This window comes from Ascaphus truei, chromosome 4, assembly GCF_040206685.1.
Source record: "Ascaphus truei isolate aAscTru1 chromosome 4, aAscTru1.hap1, whole genome shotgun sequence".
Lineage (NCBI taxonomy): Eukaryota > Metazoa > Chordata > Amphibia > Anura > Ascaphidae > Ascaphus > Ascaphus truei.
In genome coordinates this window covers 408,309,414-408,336,029 of record NC_134486.1, presented here as the reverse complement: position 1 = coordinate 408,336,029, position 26,616 = coordinate 408,309,414, and the positions used below count along the sequence as shown (strand labels likewise).

General features: G+C 47.3%; 1 protein-coding gene across 1 annotated transcript in view; it reads left to right on the top strand.

The window, feature by feature from the left end:
* The window catches only part of SLC35F6 (solute carrier family 35 member F6), a 50,541-nt gene that overhangs the window by 10,597 nt on the left and 13,328 nt on the right, over positions 1 to 26,616 (top strand). The window contains exon 3 of the mRNA XM_075598732.1: positions 24,671 to 24,743. Coding sequence (XP_075454847.1) covers positions 24,671 to 24,743 — 73 coding nt within the window. The remainder of the gene's footprint in view (positions 1 to 24,670; positions 24,744 to 26,616) is intronic.

The window sequence follows — 26,616 nt, the reverse complement described above, 5'->3', positions numbered from 1 at the left end:
GGCGTGTATGTGTATACCGGTATTACCTCTCTGGGCGTGTACTGTATGTGTATACCGGTATTACCTCTCTGGGTGTGTACTGTATGTGTATACCAGTATTACCTCTCTGGGCGTGTATGTGTATACGGGTATTACCTCTCTGGACATGTGTGTGTATACCAGTATTACCTCTCTGGGCGTGTATGTGTATACGGGTATTACCTCTCTGGACATGTGTGTGTATACCAGTATTACCTCTCTAGGCGTGTATGTGTATATCGGTATTACCTCTCTGGACATGTATGTGTATACCGGTATTACCTCCCTGGACATGTATGTGTATATCAGTATTACCTCTCTGGACATAGTGACCTGACCGGCTTGGGGGGCTGCGGATTTTCCTGAGCAGGGAGAGAGGATGGCTGTTAGGTGGCTGGTCAGCTTCTTCCATCCCGATTGGCTTCCCTATCCACACAATGATAAGTAATTAGCCAAGTTGACGATCGATCGTTCTCCTGTGATCGATCAGCGAAGATTCGGCTCGTTAGTTTACTAGATGGCTACTGAGTAGTATTGACTCAGTATCTGTTACTTTGTAAATGGTTGCTATAGAAATAAAAAAGCCTGGTTACATTATAATACAATAAAAATGTTATTCAGAGTTGTTTAAAAAAAAAATGCTCCAAGTATTTTCTCATAGTACAGAACTGATTTATTTAAAAAAAAAAAACACACACATGTAGAATATTGCTTGGTTTGCAGCTTTAGAACTTTTCAAACCGTAAAAATAGACACTGCATGTTTTTCTGTGATCGATCATATCAAAGACGAAACATTTTCACTATACAGTATATTGGATAACAAATTACCGGTACCTCTTTGTAACACAGTAATACCCCGTACTGTGAGTGTTGCTTGTGAGAACCCTTAGGAAACTGAAATAAATCAACAACACAGCATAAATGGGGATGCTATTAGACAAACACCACTATAATATTTATTTTTAAGCGATGTGGTGTTTTATCAATCATTCTTTAATCATCCTGGTTTGTACTTTAGAAACTCTGGTCACCCTGCTTCTTGTGAATGGCACTTTCCCCAAGTCCCGCACAATGCAGCACACTCTGCAGTTTGAAAGCCACAAGCACAGACAGGATCCTGTGGCAAAAAGTCATGTGAGGAGACACGCAAGTGGGTGAAATGTCACATGACGGTGATTAAAGCGGAACCTGCTGACCTCAGTCTCACACATCTGGGTCTGTAGAGAGTCACTGATATAAGGCAGTGCTTTTTCCAAAAATAAAACGCATTTATTTTTTTTCTATCCAGAAGCCCCACACCCTCTTTCTCTGCATCCTCGGGATCGCTGTATGAGCTCAGAGATAACGAAGGTGGTTTTTTTTTGTGCCCGGACTCAGAAAAGCTGATTTACTTGGTGAAATAAATCTCTTATTAACACTTGCCTGACACACACATTACAGTTACTATTGACCGATCAGGGTAGCATTGAGTCTCCCAGGTCAGTACAGCCCGCTGTTATAAGGGCTCTCAGCTCTGCAACACATGGAAAGCACTCAGGCATTATACACCTTCACTGACACTTTTAATAGCTGTTTCAAAATTTAAGACGTGTTTAAAAGTTGTATTTTTTCTCTCAAAGCTTTTATTAAGTTACCCAGGACTGACAGGGAACCTCAGTGGTCATGTCTGAAGTGGGTGAATTCGGTTTGGACCCCAGTCTCAGCTTTCTTTGTTACAGCGGGCAAGTCAGTCAATCTCTCTATGCCTATGGAGAGTCTGGGAGGCTGCTCTTAATACGGAGAGTCTGGGAGGCTGCTCTCAATATAGGGAGTCTGGGAGGCTGCTCTCAATATAGGGAGTCTGGGAGGCTGCTCTCAATATAGGGAGTCTGCTCTCAATATAGGGAGTCTGGGAGGCTGCTCTCAATATAGGGAGTCTGGGAGGCTGCTCTCAATATAGGGAGACTGGGAGGCTGCTCTCACAATAGGGAGTCTGGGAGGCTGCTCTCAATATAGGGAGTCTCGGAGGCTGCTCTCAATATAGGGAGTCTGCTCTCAATATAGGGAGTCTGGGAGGCTGCTCTCAATATAGGGAGTCTGGGAGGCTGCTCTCAATATAGGGAGTCTGGGAGGCTGCTCTCACAATAGGGAGTCTGGGAGGCTGCTCTCAATATAGGCAGTCGGGGAGGCTGCTCTCAGTATAGGGAGTCTCGGAGGCTGCTCTCAATATAGGGAGTCTGCTCTCAATATAGGGAGTCTGGGAGGCTGCTCTCAATATAGGGAGTCTGGGAGGCTGCTCTCAATATAGGGAGTCTGGGAGGCTGCTCTCACAATAGGGAGTCTGGGAGGTTGCTCTCAATATAGGGAGTCTGGGAGGCTGCTCTCATATATAGGGAGTCTGCTCTCAATATAGGGAGTCTGGGAGGCTGCTCTCAATATAGGGAGTCTGGGAGGCTGCTCTCAATATAGGGAGTCTGGGAGGCTGCTCTCACAATAGGGAGTCTGGGAGGCTGCTCTCAATATAGGGAGCCTGGGAGGCTGCTTTCAATATAGGGAGCCTGGGAGGCTGCTCTCAATATAGGGAGTCTGGGAGGATGCTCTCAGTATAGGGAGTCTGGGAGGCTGCTCTCAATATAGGGAGCCTGGGAGGCTGCTCTCAATATAGGGAGTCTGGGAGGCTGTCTCTCAATACGGGGAGTTTTGCGAGTCGGGGAGTTTTGGGAGGCTGCGAGTCAGGGAGGCTGCTCTCAATACGGGGAGTCGGGGAGGCTGCTCTCAATATAGGGAGCCTGGGAGGCTGCTCTCAGTATAGGGAGTCTGGGAGGCTGCTCTCATAATAGGGAGTCTGGGAGGCTGCTCTCAATATAGGGAGCCTGGGAGGCTGCTCTCAATATAGGGAGCCTGGGAGGCTGCTCTCAGTATAGTGAGTCTGGGAGGCTGCTCTCAATATAGGGAGCCTGGGAGGCTGCTCTCATAATAGGGAGCCTGGGAGGCTGCTCTCAATATAGGGAGTCTGGGAGGCTGCTCTCAGTATAGGGAGCCTGGGAGGCTGCTCTCAGTATAGAGAGTCTGGGAGGCTGCTCTCAATATAGGGAGTCTGTGAGGCTGCTCTCATAATAGGGAGCCTGGGAGGCTGCTCTCAATATAGGGAGCCTGGGAGGCTGCTCTCAATATAGAGAGCCTGGGAGGCTGCTCTCAATATGGGAAGCCTGGGAGGCTGCTCTAATATAGGGAGTCTGGGAGGCTGCTCTCAATATAGGGAGTCTGGGAGGCTGCTCTCATAATAGGGCATCTGGGAGGCTGCTCTCATAATAGGGAGTCTGGGAGGCTGCTCTCAATCTAGGGAGTCTGGGAGGCTGCTCTCAATATAGGGAGCCTGGGAGGCTGCTCTCAGTATAGAGAGTCTGGGAGGCTGCTCTCAATATAGGGAGCCTGGGAGGCTGCTCTCATAATAGGGAGCCTGGGAGGCTGCTCTCAATATAGGGAGTCTGGGAGGCTGCTCTCAGTATAGGGAGCCTGGGAGGCTGCTCTCAATATAGGGAGTCTGGGAGGCTGCTCTCATAATAGGGAGCCTGGGAGGCTGCTCTCAGTATAGGGAGCCTGGGAGGCTGCTCTCAATATAGGGAGCCTGGGAGACTGCTCTCAATATAGGGAGTCTGGGAGGCTGCTCTCAATATAGGGAGCCTGGGAGGCTGCTCTCAGTATAGGGAGTCTGTGAGGCTGCTCTCAATATAGGGAGCCAGGGAGGCTGCTCTCCATATAGGAGCCTAGGAGGTTGCTCTCAGTATAGGGAGCCTGGGAGGCTGCTCTCAGTATAGGGAGTCTGGGAGGCTGCTCTCAATATAGGGAGTCTGGGAGGCTGCTCTCAATATGGGGAGCCTGGGAGGCTGCTCTCAGCATAGGGAGTCTGGGAGGCTGCTCTCAATATAGGGAGCCTGGGAGGCTGCTCTCAATATAGGAGCCTGGGAGGCTGCTCTCAGTATAGGGAGCCTGGGAGGCTGCTCTCAATATAGGGAGTCTGGGAGGCTGTTCTCAATATAGGGAGCCTGGGAGGCTGCTCTCATAATTGGGAGTCTGGGAGGCTGCTCTCATAATAGGGAGTCTGGGAGGCTGCTCTCAATATAGGGAGCCTGGGAGGCTGCTCTCAGTATAGGGAGCCTGGGAGGCTGCTCTCAATATAGGGAGCCTGGGAGGCTGCTCTAATATAGGGAGTCTGGGAGGCTGCTCTCAATATAGGGAGTCTGGGAGGCTGCTCTCAATATAGGGAGTCTGGGAGGCTGCTCTCAATATAGGGAGCCTGGGAGGCTGCTCTCAATATAGGGAGCCTGGGAGGCTGCTCTCAATATAGGAGCCTGGGAGGCTGCTCTCAATATAGGGAGCCTGGGAGGCTGCTCTCAGTATAGGGAGTCTGGGAGGCTGCTCTCAATATAGGGAGCCTGGGAGGCTGCTCTCAATATAGGAGCCTGGGAGGCTGCTCTCAGTATACGGAGTCTGGGAGGCTGCTCTCAATATAGGGAGCGTGGGAGGCTGCTCTCAATATAGGGAGTCTGGGAGGCTGCTCTCAATATAGGGAGTCTGGGAGGCTGCTCTCAATATAGGGAGCCTAGGAGGCTGCTCTCAATATAGGGAGTCTGGGAGGCTGCTCTCAGTATAGGGAGCCTGGGAGGCTGCTCTCAATATGGGGAGCCTGGGAGGCTGCTCTCAATATAGGGAGTCTGGGAGGCTGCTCTCAATACGGGGAGTCTGGGATGCTTCTCTCAGTATAGAGAGTCTGGGAGGCTGCTCTCAATATGGGAAGTCGGGGAGGCTGCTTTCAATATAGGGAGCCTGGGAGGCTGCTCTCAATATAGGGAGTCTGGGAGGCTGCTCTCAGTATAGGGAGTCTGGGAGGCTGCTCTCAATATAGGGAGCCTGGGAGGCTGCTCTCAATATAGGGAGTCTGGGAAGCTGCTCTCATAATAGCGAGTCGGGGAGGCTGCTCTCAATACGGGGAGTCGGGGAGGCTGCTCTCAATATAGGGAGCCTGGGAGGCTGCTCTCAGTATAGGGAGTCTGGGAGGCTGCTCTCAATATAGGGAGTCTGGCAGGCTGCTCTCATAATAGGGAGCCTGGGAGGCTGCTCTCAATATAGGGAGCCTGGGAGGCTGCTCTCAATATAGGGAGCCTGGGAGGCTGCTCTCAATATGGGGAGCCTGGGAGGCTGCTCTAATTTTGGGAACCTGGGAGGCTGCTCTCAATATAGGGAGTCTGGGAGGCTGCCCTCAGTATAGGGAGTCTGGGAGGCTGCTCTCAATACGGGGAGCCTGGGAGGCTGCTCTCAATATAGGGAGTCTGGGAGGCTGCTCTCAATATGGGGAGTCGGGGAGGCTGCTCTTAATATAGGGAGCCTGGGAGTCTGCTCTCAATATAGGGAGCCTGGGAGGCTGCTCTCAATATGGGGAGCCTGGGAGGCTGCTCTCAGTATAGGGAGTCTGGGAGGCTGCTCTCAATATAGGGAGTCTGGGAGGCTGCTCTCAATATAGGGAGCCTGGGAGGCTGCTCTCAGTATAGGGAGTCTGGGAGGCTGGTCTCAATATAGGGAGCCTGGGAGGCTGCTCTCAATATAGGAGCCTGGGAGGCTGCTCTCAGTATAGGGAGTCTGGGAGGCTGCTCTAAATACGGGGAGCCTGGGAGGCTGCTCTCAATATAGGGAGTCTGGGAGGCTGCTCTCAATACGGAGAGTCTGGGAGGCTGCTCTCAATATAGGGAGCCTGGGAGGCTGCTCTCAATATAGGAGCCTGGGAGGCTGCTCTCAGTATAGGAGTCTGAGAGGCTGCTCTCAATACGGGGAGCCTGGGAGGCTGCTCTCAATATAGGGAGCCTGCTCTCAATATAGGAGCCTGGGAGGCTGCTCTCAATATAGGAGCTTGGGAGATTGCTCTCAGTATAGAGAGTCTGGGAGGCTGCTCTCAATATAGGCAGTCTGGGAGGCTGCTCTCAATATGGGGAGTCGGTGAGGCTGCTCTCAATATCTTGTTGTTCAGGAGGCTGCGTACATTGTTTGTGTCTGTATGTGCATTTCTGTTTACTGACCGCGTGTATAATCCGAGGGGTATAAGGATAACACCACGATGTGCCACTTTATTGTTAAAATGTTGCTTTAAAACTGTATTAAATATATTGGCCAGAAGATGTCTTAAGGATTAGCACTGCTTAGTAAAATGTGTAATATATTTGTTGGTTCATTCATTGCAAATCATACAATACACGTGTTGCAGCTGTAGGGGGTTTAGCTACATAAATCCCAATACATGCATACAATACATACATGCAATGCAGTCACGTGGATTGCCCCGTTACAGCTGCACTTGTAATGTGAAGCACAGTACAATCTTTCACACTTCAATGTGCATCTTTCATGCATCAACGAGCATGAGCTGAACCTCAGCGAGGCGGTGGGAAGTGTTTCTGTCGTTGTCCAAACAATGTGCATCGATGGATAACCTCCGACTCAGTCTCCTTCCTCTCTCTGCGTTTTTGACACTGAAGTGTTCTCTTCACCTGCCTAAGGTCCCACTTTGCATCACACAGATGCAGCAAGACTCACTGTTTTTTAGCTCAGGTGTGAGCCGCGGGACCGCGGGCGCCAGGGCGCCAGAGAATTATCGCTGCCAGTGGTCTTTTCCGGAAGCATGGACCCCCCTCCTCCCCCCCCCGACCCCTGCAGCGTAACCGCGGCAGCGCTACCTTCGGAGCTGCGACTTAAAGCTTTACCAGCCACAGCTTCAGAGACAGGAAGTCTCGCTACGTCTGTGTATTGGATTTGCAATAAAGTACACACATTCAGGAAAATAAAATAAAGAACGATTAGGCCCTAGCACTGTTTTTTTTTTGTTTGTTTCAAATAATATTTATTGGTTTGAGGAAAAATAACAGAGTGCAGGAGTAAACAGGTTACACGGTACAAAAAACTGGCATACAGGTCAATTTCATACCCATAGTGTCACAAACAATATCATTTAGAGTGTATCTTTGTGAGAGAGCCTGAGCAATTTGGTTAGAACTTGAGCTCAGTTCACCTGATATACCTTTAAGAGTAGGTTGTATACAAGGTTTACTAACAAGGAAAAAAGGTAGGAAGAACAGAGGGGGAGAGGAGGTAGGGAGGGAGGAAAGAAGGAGGGAGAAAAAGAAGAGAAAGGGGAGGGTGGAAGAAAGGGGGAGTCTCCTATCCTCCTTGTCCACCTCTAGTCACGGAGAGTGGTCTCACAGAATCAGTTTTAGGTACAGAGGCAGGATTATACAAGGTCGCTTTATCCTAGACACCCTTATCTTGTTTTGTCTTATCTCTCAAGCCAAGGTTTTGTGAAGTTAGTCAATAGATGGGTTCAGGAAAGCTGTCAGCTTCTCCATGAGCATTACATCATTTAACCGTTTCAATACAGCCTCTCTGGAAGGGGGGGGGGCAAGTTTCTTCCATGCGACCGCTATCGAGCATCTTGCCGCCGTTAGTATAAATGAGATCAGTCGTCTTAGCGGACAGTCAATATTGGTTTAGCCAATAGAAAGATCAGTAGGTCTACAGGGATTGTGAGTTCAATTATGTCCCTGAGGATTTTTTGGACCATAGTCCAGAATTTTTGAATGGCGGGGTACGTCCACCAAATGTGTAACATATCCCCCTTCTGTCCGCAACCCCTCCAACACAGATCGGAAGCCTCCGGGTAGATCTTACTTAGTCTACTTGGGGTAAGGTACCACTTGAATAAGATTTTATGTATATTCTCGTTGGCTGATGTGCAGATGGAGGTTTTCGCTGCTGATTCCCAAATATCTTCCCAGTCACCTCTATCTATTTCTAGGTTGATGTCTTCGGCCCTTTTGGTCATATACTTATGATCTGGGTATTTGTTGACGATTCCATCCTCAAATATATCCCCGAGATCAATCCCTTTTGATAGATATCTCTCCTACAAAGTAACTCAAAGTTTGTGAGTTTGGGAAGACGAGAGTCTGGGAGATTGTATAGAGATAGTCGGATTTGGAGAAATTTAAACATATGGAGGTTTGGGGCCGCGTATTTGATACAATGTTCCTGGAAGGTGAGACTCTTTCCTTTTGTGACAAAGTCCACTAATCTCTTTATATTTCTGGTTTGGACTTGGTGGAATTGTCTCGATTCGCACCCTGGTGGGAAATTTGGGTTATCAAAAATGGGGGATATTTTTGATGGGGAGGACGTAAGTTTGTATTTTGTTTTGGTTTTATTCCAAATATTCCATGTGCATCTCATCGGACCCAACTTGAACACCCTGGCACTAGGTTACCGGATCGTCGCCGACCAGAGAAACATCAGCAGAGAAGAGGCCCCTGCGTATTGGGACTCTATAGCATGCCAACCAAACAGATCTGGATCTGCGTTCCAGATCACCACCTGCTTAAGCTGGGCCGCCTGATAGTATCTCAACACATCCGGAACCCCCATGCCCCCCCTTGTCCTTGAGGCTAGCATAACCGACCTGGCTGTCCTCGGTCTTATATCTTGCCAAATAAATTGAAAGATCCTACTTTGTACTGTACTGTAGGTCCTTTAGTTCATATCCTGGTATCTGGATTGGGAGTGTTTGGAAATACAGTAGTATAGCAGTCTATGGAGAAAATTAATCTTTACCGAGGCTATTCTCCCAATCCATGATATCTGGAATTTACCCCAAGTTCGGAGGTCCTTTTTGTTCTTGTCAAACAGGGGGGAATAGTTGCAATGATATAGGGCGCTAAAGGATTTTGCAATATTAACCCCTAAATATTTAATATGGGAGGAGCTCCACTTGTAATTGAAATTCAGTTGTAAAAGTTGAATTTATGGGGCTGGAAGAGATACGTTTAATGCCTCCGATTTGTCATTATTAATTTTGTAGCTGAAATTTCGCCAAATTCTGTGGTAGGGATGTTTGAGGGCTGGCTAAGGATAGTATTATATCGTCAGCAAATAGGGAAATTTTATAATTTACATCACCAATTGTGATACCCTGAATATTTATATCATCTCGAATTCTTGAGGCAAGTGGCTCAAAAGTGCGAAGAGGAGGGGGGACAATGGGCATCCCTGTCTAGTTCCGTTATTGATCTCAATCAGTTCTAAATTGTTTCCTGGGAGTTTAACCGGGGCTGTGGGATTCCGATATAAAGCTCTAACCCCCTCTAGAAAGGGGCCCGTGAACCCAAACCTCTGCATTGCACCGTCCATGAATGCCCAGTCTCTCCTGTCAAACGCTTTTTTCAGCATCGAGGCTCAACAGGATAGCTTTAGTATCAGTGAGATGCACATGGTCAATAATATCTATAATCTTTCGAGTATTATCCGAGGCCTGTCTCCCTAATACAAATCCCACTTGATCTATATGAATTAATCTGGGCAGAATTGAGTTTAGCCCGTTTGCCAGTATCTTGCTATACATTTTTAGGTCAGTGTTGAGCAGCGAGATCGGACGGTAGCTGCCACACTGAAATGGGTTTCGGCCTTCTTTATGTATTATTGCTAGATTTGCGGCAGGATACAAAGGTTTGCAAAGGATAACAGAGCACAACTGATGGCATCCAGATTTTAGGAAAAACTCATGAAAAGCAAAGTGCATTTTCCATAGAAAAATATTTGTTTATTGATCATGGGACAAAAAATTGCAAGAGCGTTGCCCTACCAACACGTTGTACGCTAAAAAGAAGCGCTTTCTCAAGACACCTATACCTTGAAAAAGCGCTTCTTTTAGCGTAAAACAATTTGTAGCTGGGGCCTAAGGGGGAGATCTGGCCTAGTCCAGGGAAGTAATGCTCCCTGGACACTACCTGCTCCACTGAGGTCCCTCTTCCGACTGACTCGTGTGGTTTCAGTGTGCGAAAAGTATCTCTTTTGGCCACAGGGGATTGCTGCAGCCCGATTAGTTGTTTCGCACCATGTGATCTAGCAGCTCCAGTGGCTGCTGGGTGTTGTAGTTTCCGCGGAGCCCATGGGTGAAACGGCCGCCGCTTGTCCCTGCTACTGCGTATGCGTAGGGTGAAGCAAGATGGCCGCCGCAACATTGAACTTGCACTGCGCATGCATGTCTGTACTGCACATGCACGGCCACAATGGAGATGATGGCGCTCTGCAAAGGGAGTCGCCAGGAACCTCCAGAAATGCAGTCGCCGCTCCACACCTCCCTGCACCTACGGCGGCATCCGCATCCCACGCGGACGTAAGGGGCTAAGGGGAAGCCTAGCAGGAGACCTGGCCACAGAGTCGTCAGAAATTTACATACAAATTTAATATACATTGGTTAGACCATCTTGCCCTGGGGTCTTTGCCATTTTTAGAGATTTGACTGCGTTTGTAAGTTCCTCTTGGGTGATTCTCCCGTTAAGTACCTGCAAATTGGTTTCGGAAAGCTGAGGTAGTTTACATTGCTCTAAATATTTTGAGATAACCTCTGAATTTTTGGGATTTCTGCACGGCGATCTCAGATTGTATCGTTTTGTACAGAATTTTGTGAATTCTTGAGCTATTTCTTTATCGTTATGGGTAAGAAGCCCGTTTTTCCAACAGATTGCGGTGATGTGGGATTTAGGTCTCTCGCCCCCAAGTTTGTTGGCCAGGAGCCTATCAGCTTTGTTTCCCTTATCATAAAATCGCCGATTAGTCCATTTCAGTGCTCTTTCTACATCCTCCAATTGGATTTGTCTTGGTGCTGTCCTAGCCACGTCGAGGGATTTGTACAGCTTTTTTGAGGGGTTATTTTTGTGCTGTTGTAATGCCAGAGCACAGCCAACCGACAGCCAAACATGGAAAAAAATCAGAACAATCCAGGGCAACTCAGGATAAACATAAGCTTATTGCAAACTGAAAAAGATGGACTAGATGAACGCACCTACGCGTTTCAATACGCAATCAATACGTAGCTGAGACAGATGCCATTGTGGCTTCCTGTTGACCATTTAAAGATGAGATTTAAACGCCATTTTGTTTCCGGGGATGCTACATACAGTAGTACCATATATGGCAGAGGCCAATGCTGCTTCATCTTTATGCAGATTGCATGAGCAATGAATATAGCAAAGAGAGAATTACAGCTTTATAGTGTACACTATACAACTAATTCCAATGTTTTAGCTGTGTGGTCATGATGTGAGTTTGTCATAGGGACATTTTCCATGTAATGTAGTCCCTGCAAATGTGCAACCATGAACTCCCCGCCGTGTAACGTCTCACACAGGGAACATGGGACATAACATGGGGCTGGTGTTAAGATACCCAAACACAGCTTTCCAAGGCTCTCCGACACGTGCAACTTATTATTAGCTCAGTTAATACATTTTTAAAGAATAGCAAAAGGTACCACAGCTTTACAGATGCAATAGACCAAACTATTTTAATTTGGGTTAAGAGAAAAATAAATGTAATAAATCGGGAAACATCTCAGAACTCTCTATAGGATATGTGAGTTCCGGTCATACAATAAGAATCCAACAATCACCTAACCCTTCCAGTGTGGGCCGCTAGAATACCTTGTAAGTCCTTTTATACTTGTTTTCGTGTCTTTTCATCTTCTTTCTTGCATGTGTTAACAAGGCAGAATAGTAGTTACCCAATAAGTGGACTCGATTTTGTTAATAAAGTGAAAGCACTAATATTTGTTTTAATAGTTTAAACTATGTTTAATTGCAACGACCAAGTACAGCAAGGGTACAACGGTCCTATAATTACATGTAGGGCGTTAAATAATTATTTCCCCAAAGAGCTCAAATGGTAAACAATTTTACCTTTCACCTACTGCCAGAGGGAGAAAGTCTGTGGTTGCTAGCTCAGTGTCCTTTAGATGCACCTGCTATGTTATGAGCCTTATGATCTACAGTACGTCATATAATAAGCACTTGCTTGTTTTCTCGGGGTGGTCGGGCTGAGTTCCCTGCCGTTTCCAGTATCCGAGCGCCGGTCGCTGTCATTTGATCGCTCCTGCACCGCTCACACAAGGCCACGTTTATAGTGGGCGCGCGATGGAGCGCATGGCGTCGCTCGAGCAATTTGTGCTCACAGGGTTTGCGCAACGTGGAGGCGTGGCCGTGACGTCACGTGAGCGGTTCGCCCTCGCCGGCTGAATCGTGCCCGTGACCCGACCGTGTCGCGGCTGTCGTGCGAAAAATGACAAAATTATTTGTCTTTTCACAAATCTGTTGCGCGGTCGCTAATAATCGCTTGTGAGGTTGCGCGCACTATGGGCGGCCTCGTGGAGAAGAGGTCTGGTGTTCGCACCGCGCATGCACATGCTGTCACGCCCACTACAGATGCGGCCTAACCATAAATGCCGAACGGGCAGGTGGCACCTGCACTGTAAGGGTTAAGGGTCCAATGGAATTGCTGTCTTAAGAGCCCAATAAGGAGAACGCACCCAATGATTCAAAATCAACAGCTGCTGGAAATGAGCTCTACATCTTTATTTATTCATTTGTCTTGAAGATTCACATTGGTGGCCAAATATAAATGTTTCTGTCTAATACAATATTTCATCTCCTCATATACTGTAGTTCCTTTTCGCATTAGTGTTCCACTATACCAGGAGTGTGTGTGTGGGGGGGAGGGGTGGGGGGGAGCTACTCCAGTCCTCTAGGGCCACCAACAGGTCAGGTTTTCAGGATATCACAGCCCTGCTTCAGTCTTTGAGCCACTGATTGAGCCACCTGTGCTGAAAACCTGACCTGTTGTTGGCCCTTAAGGACTGGGGTTGGCCACCCCTGCTCTATACTGTAGCCCGCTTGTCCTGCAAGCACTGAGCAAGTTCTATTTATCATGATATAGCTGGCGTATAGCCCGGGCAGCGTGGTGAAAGCTGATAAGGCGAGTGAAACATAATCTCCTAAATTAACAGGTCCTTTCTTTTATATTGTTTTTGCCAGTAGTAAATCTCAGAGTACAGTGCGCTGGCGCCCAGGCGTGTCCGAGCACGGTCACACTTCTGATGAAGTGAAACTGGATACGTAACAGAGCCTTCATTTCGCTTCTGTCTTTGTATTAGTTGGGGTGTCACTTATTCTGTTCTCACAGGTTTTCTTTTTTAAGGAGCGCGCCACTAAAAAAATTACTTTGAGCTAGGCACATCATATGAAAGAGTCGTCAATTCTATGTAGTACTCGAATTATTACCCAAAAAGCTCAAACGCTGCACAATTTTAGCTGTAACCTACTTCAGAGGGAGAAAGTCGGTAGTTGCTATTTCATCTCCCAGAATTCCCTGCTTGTCTTATCCCCTCTGTCTATTGGCTATTGCTCCCAAGTAAGAGCAGTGACATAATCGGACTGGACTTGCAGCTCCATCTGATTTTATCTCAGACAGAAGGGGTTTTTATATGGTGTAACACCCTTTCCCTACCCCTAACGGAAATAGCAGACAATTAGTGTTCCGGTGCTACCTGTAGGCTCACAGGAGGCTGGGCCTCTGCTGATTGGCAGCCTGGGGTGTGTCTGGTGCAGCGCCTCCACCCGTGATGATCCCAGCGTAGACGGGATGGCTCCTCATGGGAACATATACTCAATAAATACGCACACCATAGCATAAACAGAATAACTTTTACCAACAGGGTAATGCAGAACACATAATACCATATATCACAACAATAGCACACAATCCAATGTCAGTCCTCCCTTCCCTTATCCCAAGCAGCCTGGAATAACATGTGTCACCCACGCGGTGCAATAGTATGTGGATGGTAGCACTACCCCACTTAGTGTTGCTGGTGCACGTTGGGTACATTCCTTTGTGCAGCTTGTGCAACGAGGGCCTCGCTCCCTTAATGGTGGCAGACACAGTGTCCCACGATGCGGGGCCTCCGACACCACTCCCCTATCTCCTTACTACCGGCAGCCGCAAGCGTACTCTCGGAAGGCCGAGGGGTTCTTTGCTGGAGTCCGTCCGGCTCCGCAGTATCACCGGTGCTGTCTCTTTTAGGAAAGGTCCCTAACTATGGGCCTTCCCTACAATACTGAGCTACAGTGATTGGGGCCTAAGGGAAAGTTCTACTGTAGCCTAGTCCCAGGCAGCCTACTGGCTCCCAGGACACAACCTTCTTCCTTGCAGTGCCAGTCAGCTCTGCTACGCTAGCTCCAGTCCGCAGAGGATATCCTGAACCTCCCTGGAGCTGCCTCAGCTTCCCCCAGAGTTGTACCAAAATGGCTGACGCACCTCCAAGTATCTGTCAGCGGAGCTGGCAACTCTCCCAAGGTAAGGGAAACCTCCCTGCTACAGTGGTCTTATTCCCACAGAAGCCCAAACCCACAGAGCTTCGTTATGGACTTAATGAGACATTCACTTAGGTTAATGCATCGTTATGTGCTAACATGTACCTTCAAAGCTCACTAACGCAGTGTTAAGTGCTGTTTTCAGCCGTAACTGGCACTTGCTTTAGCTGTAGTGGAAGTAAGTGCTGAAACAATCCACAGAGCTCCGTGATACTTAACCCAGGGTTTTAAAGCTGCAGACCAAGCAATATCCCATGTTTTGGTTTTTGTAATAAATCAGTTCTGTACAATGAGAAAATACTTGAGACATTTAAAAAAAAAAAAAAAACATTTCTGAATTACATTTTTAATGTGTTATAATGTAACAAGCATTTTTTTTCTATAGCAACCATTTACAAAGTCACATCCCCTTCCTCTTCTGAAACAGCACACCCCTTTTTGAGCCCTGCCCTCTCTCTAGCAGTGCACCAATTGTATCTACTATAGTGACTGCCTGGTCACATGATCTTCCACTCAGAACTTTGCATCTTTGGTCCTCTTCTGCTGCATTGACTGCCATTTAGTGAACCCCCCAAGCCGAATCTTCGCCGATCGATCGGCAACTTAGCTAATTACTTATCATTATGTGGATTCTATTGATGCGCATATTAGATGGGATTTTGTTTTTTAACGGCAGCTTGGACTGCTGCTTTAACATGACCAGAAATATGCGTCTCTCTCCTGTCCAGCAAAACCCATATTTCAGGTTCTGGAGGGAGATAACACCCTCTTTACTTAAGACAGGCGTAATATAATATAATTAGCTGCCTGGGTTTGCGTTTACCTCGGGAAGATAACGTCTGTACTCATTGTGATAACAGTGTATTATGAGTCCTGAGTTAAACGCTTTGTGGATCTAGCCAATGAAAGGGTATTGCATATTCAATAGTAAAAGCAAACTATATACTGTATGTACGAGAAATACAGCCACCTTATGTAATTCTCACACATCATTATTCTGTAGTTTAATATTTATTAGGGAAATTTCTTTTCATACAAATGCCTTCCTCAGAGTATTCTCTGCTGCCATTTGTGTATTTTTCAGGTAAATCATTAAACAATGTATTTCCAAGGGGAAGTGAGTTTCTTCTTAATTACGTTTTTATATTATTATTATTATTATTATACCTGATGCTCCATTTAGGAAAGATAAGCATTTGAAAGAGTAAGTGTCCGGGAGATTAAAATGGAGTTCCTCCTAGAGCCTAGCAGTCTAAAGGTTACCATTGTAACCTCATAACTAGAGATGAAGAAAATAATGATTCTAACTAAAAAAAAATGTATTTATTTTTTAAAAGCAGGACATCTTTAGGGGTCAAGATACAAACATTGTTAAAGCAGCAACACAAATTAGTTCTGTATTGGGTAATACTGTCTGCATTTTTTTTAAACTCCTAATGCCATATTTAATTATTTTTTTAATCTAATGATCATCCTTTGATTGTTACAGCAACCATTTACAACGTCATATCCAGTTTCTCTTTGGAACAGGATCTGACACACACCTTTTGGACCAGTGCCATTTGGCAACAAAGTATCACAGACAGATCTGTTGTTGTGTTCCAAAGAGCAGACTGCCTATTACTGTGAAAGCTGTAACAATAATGTGTTACACTTAGTAACATAATATTACATTGCAGCTGCAGCATTTCACTGACTGCAGCACAAAGTTAGAAGGCGGCCATTTCGTTAGGTACACAATCAGGATTTTACTACTGGCCAGCTTTGTTCTAAGTGCTACAGTATATGGCTGCGCAGGGAAGACAACCCAGCACTCCGGTATCTGCGCTCATGGAGAAGTCGGGTGGTGGTCATCAGAGTGTTATTTGGAACATAATTATAATAGGATGTATCAACATTTGTGCGGAGCCGTTCTGTACTGATCTAATCATTCAAAATATATGATTACCAAATACAGTATTTACAATACAATGATAAGTATTTATCATAGCCCAGTGTTTCCCAACTCCAGTCCTCAGGCAAACCAAGCAGGTCAGGTGTTAAGGATATCCCTTCTCCAGCACAGGTGATTGACCCACCTGATTGACCCACCTGTGCTGGAGCAGGGATATCCTTAACACCTGACCTGTTGGGGTTCCCTGAGGGCTGGAGTTGGGAAACACAGTCATAGCCTTATATGTGTTTTCACTGTATGGCAAATGCTATATATGTAACTTAGTTGGACACCTTGAAATGTAGGACACTAAGCAAAGAAGCTAATCAGCATAAATGGGGTGAGGTTATGATGCACCATAGTGATTATCAGAAGGATGGGAGGGGGGTAAGGGATCTGCCTGTTTGGTTACCTGTGGTTTGAGAGCTCAGTGTGTATGATGTCTGAGTCATGAACCTGTTCTGGCATGTTCAGTGCGGTATAATCAGTGCAGTCAGCTGTCAGGGGAATTCTTCCTACAGGTAAACATCACGGCAATCACAATAACAGCAAAAAGAAAATACCAGTCCGGGTACAGTCATTTCTTCCTGTGAAGCAGGCGTATTGCAGTCAATTATACACAGAATGTCAGTGCTCTTGAGAGACTACAAAAGACACTTTGGCCCCGATGCACTAAACTCCGCCATTTACTGTAACCTAAGGCTAACCTCAAATTACATTAAGATTTACCCAATGCCTATGCACTAAAGCAAATAACCTAACGATAAACCAGTGCTATTCATTAACCCAGGGGTGGCCAACTCCAGGGATCAACAGGTCAGGTATTTAGGATATCCCTGCTTCAGCATAGGTGATTACGCTGTCTCAGAGGAGGATGTGTCACTACTGATCTCCTCTTCTCCCTCTACCACCTGCCCTTTTGACCCCATTCCCTCCCATCTCCTAAAACTTCTTGCTCCTTCTATAATCCCTACGCTCACACACATTTTTAACTCTTCCCTCTACTCTGGTACCTTTCCAACCTCCTTCAAGCATGCAACTTATATACCATTACTCAAAAACAGCAAGTTTGACCCTACCTGTCCTTCTAACTATCGACTTGTCTCCCTCCTGCCTTTTGCCTCCAAACTCCTTGAAAGTCTTGTATTCTCTTGATTGCTACATTTTCTCAATACCTATTCTCTCCTAGACCCTCTACAATATGGCTTCCACACTGCTCACTCCACTGAAACAGCCCTCACTAAAATAACTGTTGACCTCCATGCTGCCAAAGACAGAGGTCATTACACACTGCTCGCTCATATTACTTGACCTCTCTGCAGCATTTCACACCATGGACCACCCTCTTCTCCTTCACATTCTCCATTCTCTTGGTATTGGTAACAAAGCCTGGATTGTATTGTATTGTATGTTTTTATTTATATAGCGCCATTAATGTACATAGCGTTTCACAGATCTCTTTTTACCTCTCCCATCGTACTTTCAGTGTCTCTTTTGCTAACATCTCCTCCTCCTCTATCGATCTCTCTGTGGGCATACCCCATGGCTCTGTCCTGGAACCTCTTCTTTTTTCTCTGTACACACTTTCTCTAGGTGACCTAATCACATCTCTTGGGTTTAAATATCACCTCTATGCTGACGACACACAAATTTAGCTTTCAACCCCTAACCGTACACCTGCTGTACAGACCAAAGTTTCTGAATGTCTCTCTGGAATATCATCCTGGATGGTCCTACGCCGACTGAAACTTAACATTGCAAAAACAGAGCTCCTTATACTTCCTCCCAAACCTGGCCCTACTACCTCCTTCCACATGTGTTGGAAGCACCATCATTCACCCAGTAGCCCAAGCACGCTGCCTAGGTGTCACACTCGACTCCTCTCTCACATTCGCCCCTCACATTCAAAACGTATCTAAACCCTGTCGCTTTTTCCTCCGCAATATAACAAAGATACGCCCTTTCCTCTGTTTCTCGACTGCTAAAACTTTGACTCAGGCCCTCATTCTCTCCGGTCTCGATTAATGTAACCTCCTGCTGTCCGGCCTTCCTGCCTCTCACCTGTTTCCCCTACAATCTATCCTAAACGCTGCTACCAGGATCACTCTACTCTTTCCTAAATCTGTCTCAGCGTCTCCCTGCTGAAATCGCTCTCCTGGCTTCCTATCAAATCTCGCATCTCACACTCAATTCTCCTCCTCACTTTTAAAGCTTTACACTCTTCTGCTCTTCCTTACATCTCAGCCCTAATTTCTCGTTATGCACCATCCCAACTCTTGCTTTCTGCTCAAGGATGTCTTCTTTCTACCCCTTTGTATCTGAAGCCCTCTCCCACCTTAGACCTTTCTCACTGACTGCCCCACACCTCTGGAATGCCCTTCCCCTGAATATCCGACAAGCACCCACCTTTAAGACCCACCTTAAGACACACTTGCTTAAACAAGCATATGAGTAGCACCGTGGCTAATACTATACACGATACATAAAGCTTGGCCCCCTGCAGACGCACTTACCTGAATGCCCTCCTACTGTCTCTGTACGTTTTCCCCACCAATTACATTGTAAGCTCCTCGGAGCAGGGCTCCTCTTCCGAAATGTTACTTTTATGACTGAAGCACTTATTCCCATGATCTGTTATTTGTATTATTTGTTATTTATATGATTGTTACGTATATTACTGCTGTGAAGCGCAATGCACACTAATGGCGCTATATAAATAAATACATACATACATAGATATATACATACATTCATACATACATACGTTGTTTTATGAATTCGTTTTTTCAGTCCTAACGACTGTCCTTTATCAGGAAACATTTTATGTACAGGGTTTGGACCTTAATTCTCGCTCTGACTCAACCACTTTATAATGCGCTAAACACGATTTGGTAACTATGCATTTGTCATCATCACCAATTCCAAAGAATATCTATTAGATTATCAAATAATTCTTAAATGTAATAATCTACTGTGACAGACTTATGATTGCCAACATATTCATGAAAATGTGGTGATTTTTCTGCAAGATATGACAAAATATAAAAAAAGGGTCCAGTTGTTTCTGAACACAGGATAGATAGATAGATAGATAGATAGATAGATAGATAGATAGATAGATAGATAGAGAGAGAGAGAGAGAGAGAGAGAGAGAGAGATAGAGAGAATTATTTTGCCCCGCTGTGACAAATATTTTATGTAGACTGCAGGGACCCCTCCTGTGTTAATCCGATGGGCCATTAGTATGGCTGCAGAAATCTCACAGAAATGTTGCAGCATTACTGGGAGATTGTCCCAAATTTCCAAGGCAAGCCATCGGATACTGGTGGCTGCATCTGTAGGCAAAGATATTCAGTGTGCCACCTGCAGGACACACACTGAACTGCAACAACACAAATAATAATTCCGTCTGACAACAAATGAGGTCAGTGCAGGCTTAGGCCCGGGCCATAGAGGGGTGAGGAGATCCGAGCCGTGCTGACGCTGAGGCTCGCCTGCTGAAATCTGGGCGATTTCATGCCCATACAGGCGAGACAGCGTCCGCGATCGGAGGCGGGGGGAGACTGAGGGAGGCGGGGCAGTGACGTCGCTGGGCCAATCGCCCGCGACGCACTGACGTCGACGTCACGGCGCCGACGTCACGGCGCCGACGTCACGGCGCCGTGACGTTGACACTGCTGTGCTGTGATTGGAGGTTTTCAGCCGACAGCGCGCTGAAAAACAGCTTGGCGCTCGGCTGAAAACTCCAGCGCCTCAGCACGCTTGCGGACGCTCGCGTGAGCCCCCTCTCAAGGCATCCTCATGAGGATGCAGGGGCTCAGCGCGGAGCGTCTGCATGGTTCAGCACCGCCTGTCCGTCTATGGACTCGGCCTTAGTGTAGGCTACGCGCAGGCTTAGTGTGCCGGGGTGCAAGCTTAATGTGACGAGGAGCAGGCTCCGTGCATGGCGAGGCCGCGGATGTGGTTTGCACTTTTGCATGGCAGTTGAACGTAAATCATGCTTGATCTGTAACATTGCATGTACTAGTCTATTCGTAAGTTGGATACAAGTACATTGACCTTTGCCTCTTACACAGGAGCATGCATCGGTGCATCCGATAAAGCATTTTATTATAACACTGTAAATAGTACATACGCCATAGCCCCACGTCTGTTCTGAAAGACAACTTCAACTGACTCGGCCATAAAACGTTGTGTTACTCCATAAGACAGTCTCCAGGCTGGAAGACACCTCACTCCTATGCACGTGAATGGGACGTAAATGTAAATATTTACTAAAGTATGCTGGGTGGTGTCTTATTTAGTAACACTGCTTAGTAAACAAGGCCCTGAATGAATTTGACCATGCAGAAACTCAGGGTGCCCATATCATTAGAAACTAAATGCTCTAAGGGAGCTGGGCAGACAGGTGAACAATGTTCTATTTGGAAGTGTAGACCTTCTCATTACTTGTTATAGCACATCATGGTACAGATACAATGCACCTGGGATTTAAGGTACAAAGAACAAATGAGGTCATGAAGAAATAGATGACTACAACATACTGCAAAACACATCAAGAATAGGAAAGTGGGGGATTGGAGCTTATAATGACCAGAAGTTGTCCGTGACAAACCGCACGGCTTGGCGTGTTCAGAAGCAGCGGAAGGAAATGTGAGATAAAATGCTGTCCTCGGTTCTTCTAAACCAAGTGACTGGTTACACAGCCAGTGTATACGAGTCCAGGAGGAGATCTGGGGCTCAATAGTGCTTCGAGAAAAGTTAGAAATGTTTCTATATAAATTCCATTTCAATTCTTTCAGAGAGCGAATCCCTCCAACAGTCCATATCAAATATAAGTACTGTATATGGGGCTAGTGGATAATGAATCTAGCGCCTACCTGGCCTTTTTCTCTATGGGAATGTCCAGCAACCACGAAGTAAATGGCGCAAAGTGGCTCCTTAAACCCTTTGGGTATACAGACGTAGCCCCTCTTGATAAATGAATCGCTAAGATAATCCACAGAGCTCGCACGCCCCGCAGTGCGGAAAGTCCTGGGCTCGGTGTTGAGTTGGAGACAGTTGGGGGAATCTTCCGGTGTGCAGATTCGCTCGCAAGGAACTGGAACAACATTTTGAAACATTGCGACACTCCACCAAGCGAATAAACGGAGGGAGGGTGACGACCCGGGAACATTGTTTTTATTGAATCATGTAAAAAGGAGGTAGGAATGAAAACCTACATGTTTCGTGACAAGCGCTTTATCAAGGGCTCTAGATAGTAAAATGTCACCGCCAAAGCGCCCAGATTGCACGTGCTTTAGAAGCGGAATGACCTGAGGTGCTAAATCCATTCCCAGTCTGATATATGGGTTTTTCCTCAGCCAAGCCCATATTTCAGGCTCTGGATGTGACTTGGAAGTGTAAGGATATCTGGGGCACGCCCTTAGGCCGTGGGCATGGTAGCACAGACCCCGCTGAGCCGCGCTGAGCAGAGAGACGTACCCCCTTCATCTGTAATCAGCGTGGCTTTAGTATCCCCTTCCACACGCTTCCGTATGCGTGCGGAGGCTCAGCAAATTGAAGGAGACAGACGGATTTTAAATTTCGGTGCTGAGGGGAGCGGAGGAGCGGTCACGTGACCGCAACCATCCAATGTGAACTAGGGACTAGCCACGCCTCCGCTCCGCCTCCGTCACGCCTTCGCCTCGCCCCGCCCCCAAAGTGCGCTCACTGCCTCGCCTGCCAGGACACAAAAAAGCACCAGCTGGAGCAGGCGAGGCAGAGCAGGAGTGCGGCTCAGCGCAGCCCGAGGCACCATGCCCGCGGCCATAGAAATGCAGCAGTGCTGACAAAATGCTAGTAACAGTATAAAATGGGCCCTTGCATATGGATGTAACTTGCAATACCAATCTCGCCACCTTTTACGTGATGGTAATTTTTTTTTTTTTGAAACGGTTTGTATAACGGAGCTACGAGAAGAGCCGTTGGGGTAAAAAAAAAATGCGAGTGTAGCGCATGTTCCCCCACCCCTTGGGAGATATGGCGGCTACTGCGTATGTACTGCTGTACCTGCGGCTCACGGGAGGCCTGAGCCTCTGCTGCTGGGAGCCTGGGGTGTACCTGAGTGATCACTTAGTAGCGCCTCCACCGGTACGGGATCCTACTATGTGGGATAACCCCGTTACAGGAACCCCATGCAACATAACATGCTGGTACGTATAATAGTTTTACTGCAGGCAAAAGAATACTGAACAATTATATACACAGTTCAACCCACCAGGTCACACATGACCGTGCCCTCCAACAACCCGCAACCCGGTGTCCACACACTGGCGATATAGTCCTCCCTCCTTCTTCCACAATCCTGAGGGGCCCCTGGGCACCCAACCACCACGGTGTACACAAGAAGCGACTCCCGCCCAAATGTGCGAGACAGCGCTGCCCCACTAATGTGTGTGCAGTTGGTGCACTTGTTGTACCTGACGGGTGCTCTGACACCCGGTGAAGCGACGGTAGATAGAGGCCTTCGATCCCACGCGTCAGCAATGAGTCCGCCTCCGGGTTGGGTAGTGTCCGGTAGGAGGGTCCCACCTTGGATAGTGTCTCTCCGTATGGTGGCCTGGTCCCAGAACGCCGCAGCATCAGTCCGCAGCCGCGTCCTGAATGTGTCCCTAACTGAGATGCTAAGTGGGCAATGTCCCTATCTAAGGGCAAGTCCCATGCGCAGCCACACTCTATGTGGGAGTCGGGGCCAAGCTGGGGCCTAAGGGGTCTCTGGCCTAGTGCAGGGGCCACTGACTCCTTGCACATGCACAACCTATCCCTTCCTCATCCCAGCTCCGACTGGCGGTCTCCAAGCGCGCGAATAGTATCTATCTGTGTGCAGGGGGAAGGTTTTAGCCCTATTGGCTGTGCTGATTCACATGGTCTCTGCCCCTGGGCATGCTGGGGGCTGTTGTCCCCACAGGTACCTTCCCTGGGATGGCCGCCTACTCTGCGCATGCACAATCACTTTATACATGGCGGTGACCTGCAAGGGGAGCCACCGGTGACTCGGGGGGGGGGGGGGGCGGGGGATCCTGCTATACGAGTTTAAGGCTTTTTTGACAAAATGATCGGATTGGCAGAGCCGGAGTGAAACCGCTTCTAAAAGAAGCCGATTAGACACAATTTGTACACGCGAAAAGGGCTTACATGGTAGCACAGCGTGCCAATCCCCTCGGAAAGGGCACTTTAGAAACAGTTTGTCATACTTCGAAGCTGAGAGAATAGGCCCTTAGGTTTTGTAAAAAAAATAAAGTAGTGTTTGGAGCAAAGCGGAAAATAGCAGAAAGAGTTAAAACAAAGCACTTTTGTGAATCTACTGTAACTCTATCAAAATGTTAAATCTGCAAAACTGTCTCAAAAATTAGCACAAGATCCACAGTGCAAAAGATTAGCACAAGATTTTGCTGCCAGGATCAATAGACCTCATAGATTTACGGTATGTCCGTGAGTATGGTTACTGGCTCTGCACTTCTGTAACCCAGGCTGTGCTTAAAAGCTGTGTAATGCGGCAGACATAAGCTTATAGGGGTCCCGTGTTAAAATGGTCAAGGAGCAAAAATTGACACACTGTTAGTGCTCAATTACATGTCATTACCCAGAATACCTGGCTGCAGTGGAAGCATTGTATGCTAAGAGACAATGGTGAGAGGCAGGGATGCAGACCTGTCTGAGACACTGTATGTGGACATGTGGATAGAACATTTACAGTATAACCTCATACAGTAGGTTTTTCAGCACAAAGTTGAAACTAAGAACTTTTACTGCCATCTAGTGGCAGAATCTTAGATAGCATTATACAGTATCTACTTGCAGTTAAAGTGGCGTTACCTGTTGGGTTTTTCACTAGGTGGGAAGCAAGGAGTATCACCAGTGGCAGATTTCCCGTTAGGCCCGGTCCTAAGGCGGCAAAATTTGGGGCTGGCAAAAATGTCCGCCCCCATATACAGAAGTCACTTACATATGCTGGGCGCCTCCTTCTGGTCTCCTTTCTACCGCCCTCCACCTCCTTCGGATTCGCAGCGTCAAATGATGCCGCGGACGTCACCAACATGGCGTCACACGGCATCTTGTTGCCATGGCGTCAGATGACGTTGACGTCACTTTACCATGGCAATGGGACGCCAGGTGACATCACGTCGGTGACGTCCGCGGCGTCACTCGACGCTGCTAATCGGAAGGAGGGCGGCAGAAAGATGGCGGCCGCCACATGTAAGTGCCATGGGGCGACGGATTTCAAAATCTGCCACTGTGTATCACAAGTTAACAGTCTACGACTGAGCCACTGATTGAGCCACCTGTGCTGAAGCTGGGATATCCTGTAAACCTGTCTTGTTGGGGGGAATGTGGGGTTTGGGGACTGTATTTGGGCACCCCTGACCTAACATGTCATTATGGATATACCGTGACTCCCATGTTGCATTCCAATATCTGAATGGGAAGGGCTTACCTGGATATTACTCCCGTTGCAGGTGGGCAGACAACTTTACAGCTAAAGGATGTAAAGATTCCGAATCTCACCAATTCCAGCACCCGTTTCTGCAGGTACGTAACGTAATCCCAGCGAGGAACTTCACTCATAATGGGACCACTGAGGGAAAAGTGAAGGGGTTTAGGACTTCTTGAAGCAGGACAGGATGGATGAGCAGCACGCAGCTCTTCCATTTAATTAATGTGTGCCAAAATGGGTAAATACACGAAGAAAGCAAATTAATCGCCTGTGATTGTCAAATACTGGAGTCAACCATCCTTTCTTCCAGGTTTGTATTCGTGGTACTTTAGAAATAAAAAATTATTCACCCTGGTGCATGGGGTTTTGATTAACCATTGACCCCCATTGCTGCCAGTGGGACACATTGTACAACACAGGGCAGAGAAATGCATGAAGGTAATAGGGTTAAAGGGAGAAGAGACGGATCTGGAAATGAAGTAGTACTCTAGGCCAGAGGCTCTCATCTCCCGTCCTCTAGAACCCCCAGCAGCTCAGGTTTTAAGGTCATCGGTTCTTGAGTACAGGTGGCTCAATCAAAATGACTGAGCCACTGATTGAGCCACCTGCGCTGAAGCAGGGATATCCTTAAAACCTGAGCTGCTGGGGGTTCTAGACTGGAGTTGGGAACCACTGATCTAGGCAGATGTCAATGCCCCATGAAAAAATAACTGGTGCTGAGCTTCAGTGCAGGGGCGCACAATTCTTTTAAAGAAAGTGTCTTAAGGCGAGGCGCTTCCTCCTCTCCCTCCTGTCGGCGCCGGTATCCAACTTTCACCTGACCGGAGGGGGGAGCTGGAGGAGGGAGCACGGGACCAGTGAAGTGCGGGTGGGGTGGCTGGGGGCATGGATATGTGATGTCACATGTCGCCATGATGTCATGGTGCCGTGACGCTGCCGGAGGGAGGTTACTCATCAAGGTAAATCCCCTTTTTATTTTGCAAGGGTGGGGGGGGGGGACACTGCCAGCATACCGCCTTGGGCCCCCGCAAATCCTAAAGCCGCTCCTGCAAGAGACAACTTTGTGACGCTGCATGATACATTGATGCATTAGGAACTGTAAAGGAATAGGCTATTTTAAAAGAAATTGTGGAGGTTGAATTGTAAATAAAAAAGCAGTGTTACTCTTTGTTATACTTTGATCACAGATTGTAGGGGGTCCATAAAATGGCGCTTCCTGCTTGTGCTTTAAGAAAGTATTTTTTTTTTCCATCTGGTCCTTTAAATAGAGACATTTGATATGTGTAAAAGCCTCTCAATCTGCTCTCACTTCCTAGCGTCCCACATACACATGTAACCGTCCCACATACACATGTAACCGTCCCACATACATATGTAACTGTCCCACATACGCATGAACCGTCCCACATACGCATGTAACCGTCCCACATATGCATGTAACCGTCACACATACGCATGTAACTGTCCCACATATGCATGTAACCGTCACACATACGCATGTAACCGTCCCACATACCCATGTAACCGTCCCACATACGCATGTAACCGTCCCACATACGCATGTAACCGTCCCACATACACATGTAACCGTCCCACATACGCATGTAACCGTCCCACATACGCATGTAACCGTCCCACATACGCATGTAACCGTCCCACATACGCATGTAACCGTCCCACATACGCATGTAACCGTCCCACATACGCATGTAACCGTCCCACATACGCATCTAACCGTCCCACATACACATGTAACCGTCCCACATACACATGTAACCGTCCCACATACACATGTAACCGTCCCACATACACATGTAACCGTCCCACATACACATGTAACCACCCCACATACGCATGTAACCGTCCCACATACACATGTAACCGTCCCACATACGCATGTAACCGTCCCACATACGCATGTAACCACCCCACATACGCATGTAACCGTCCCACATACGCATGTAACCG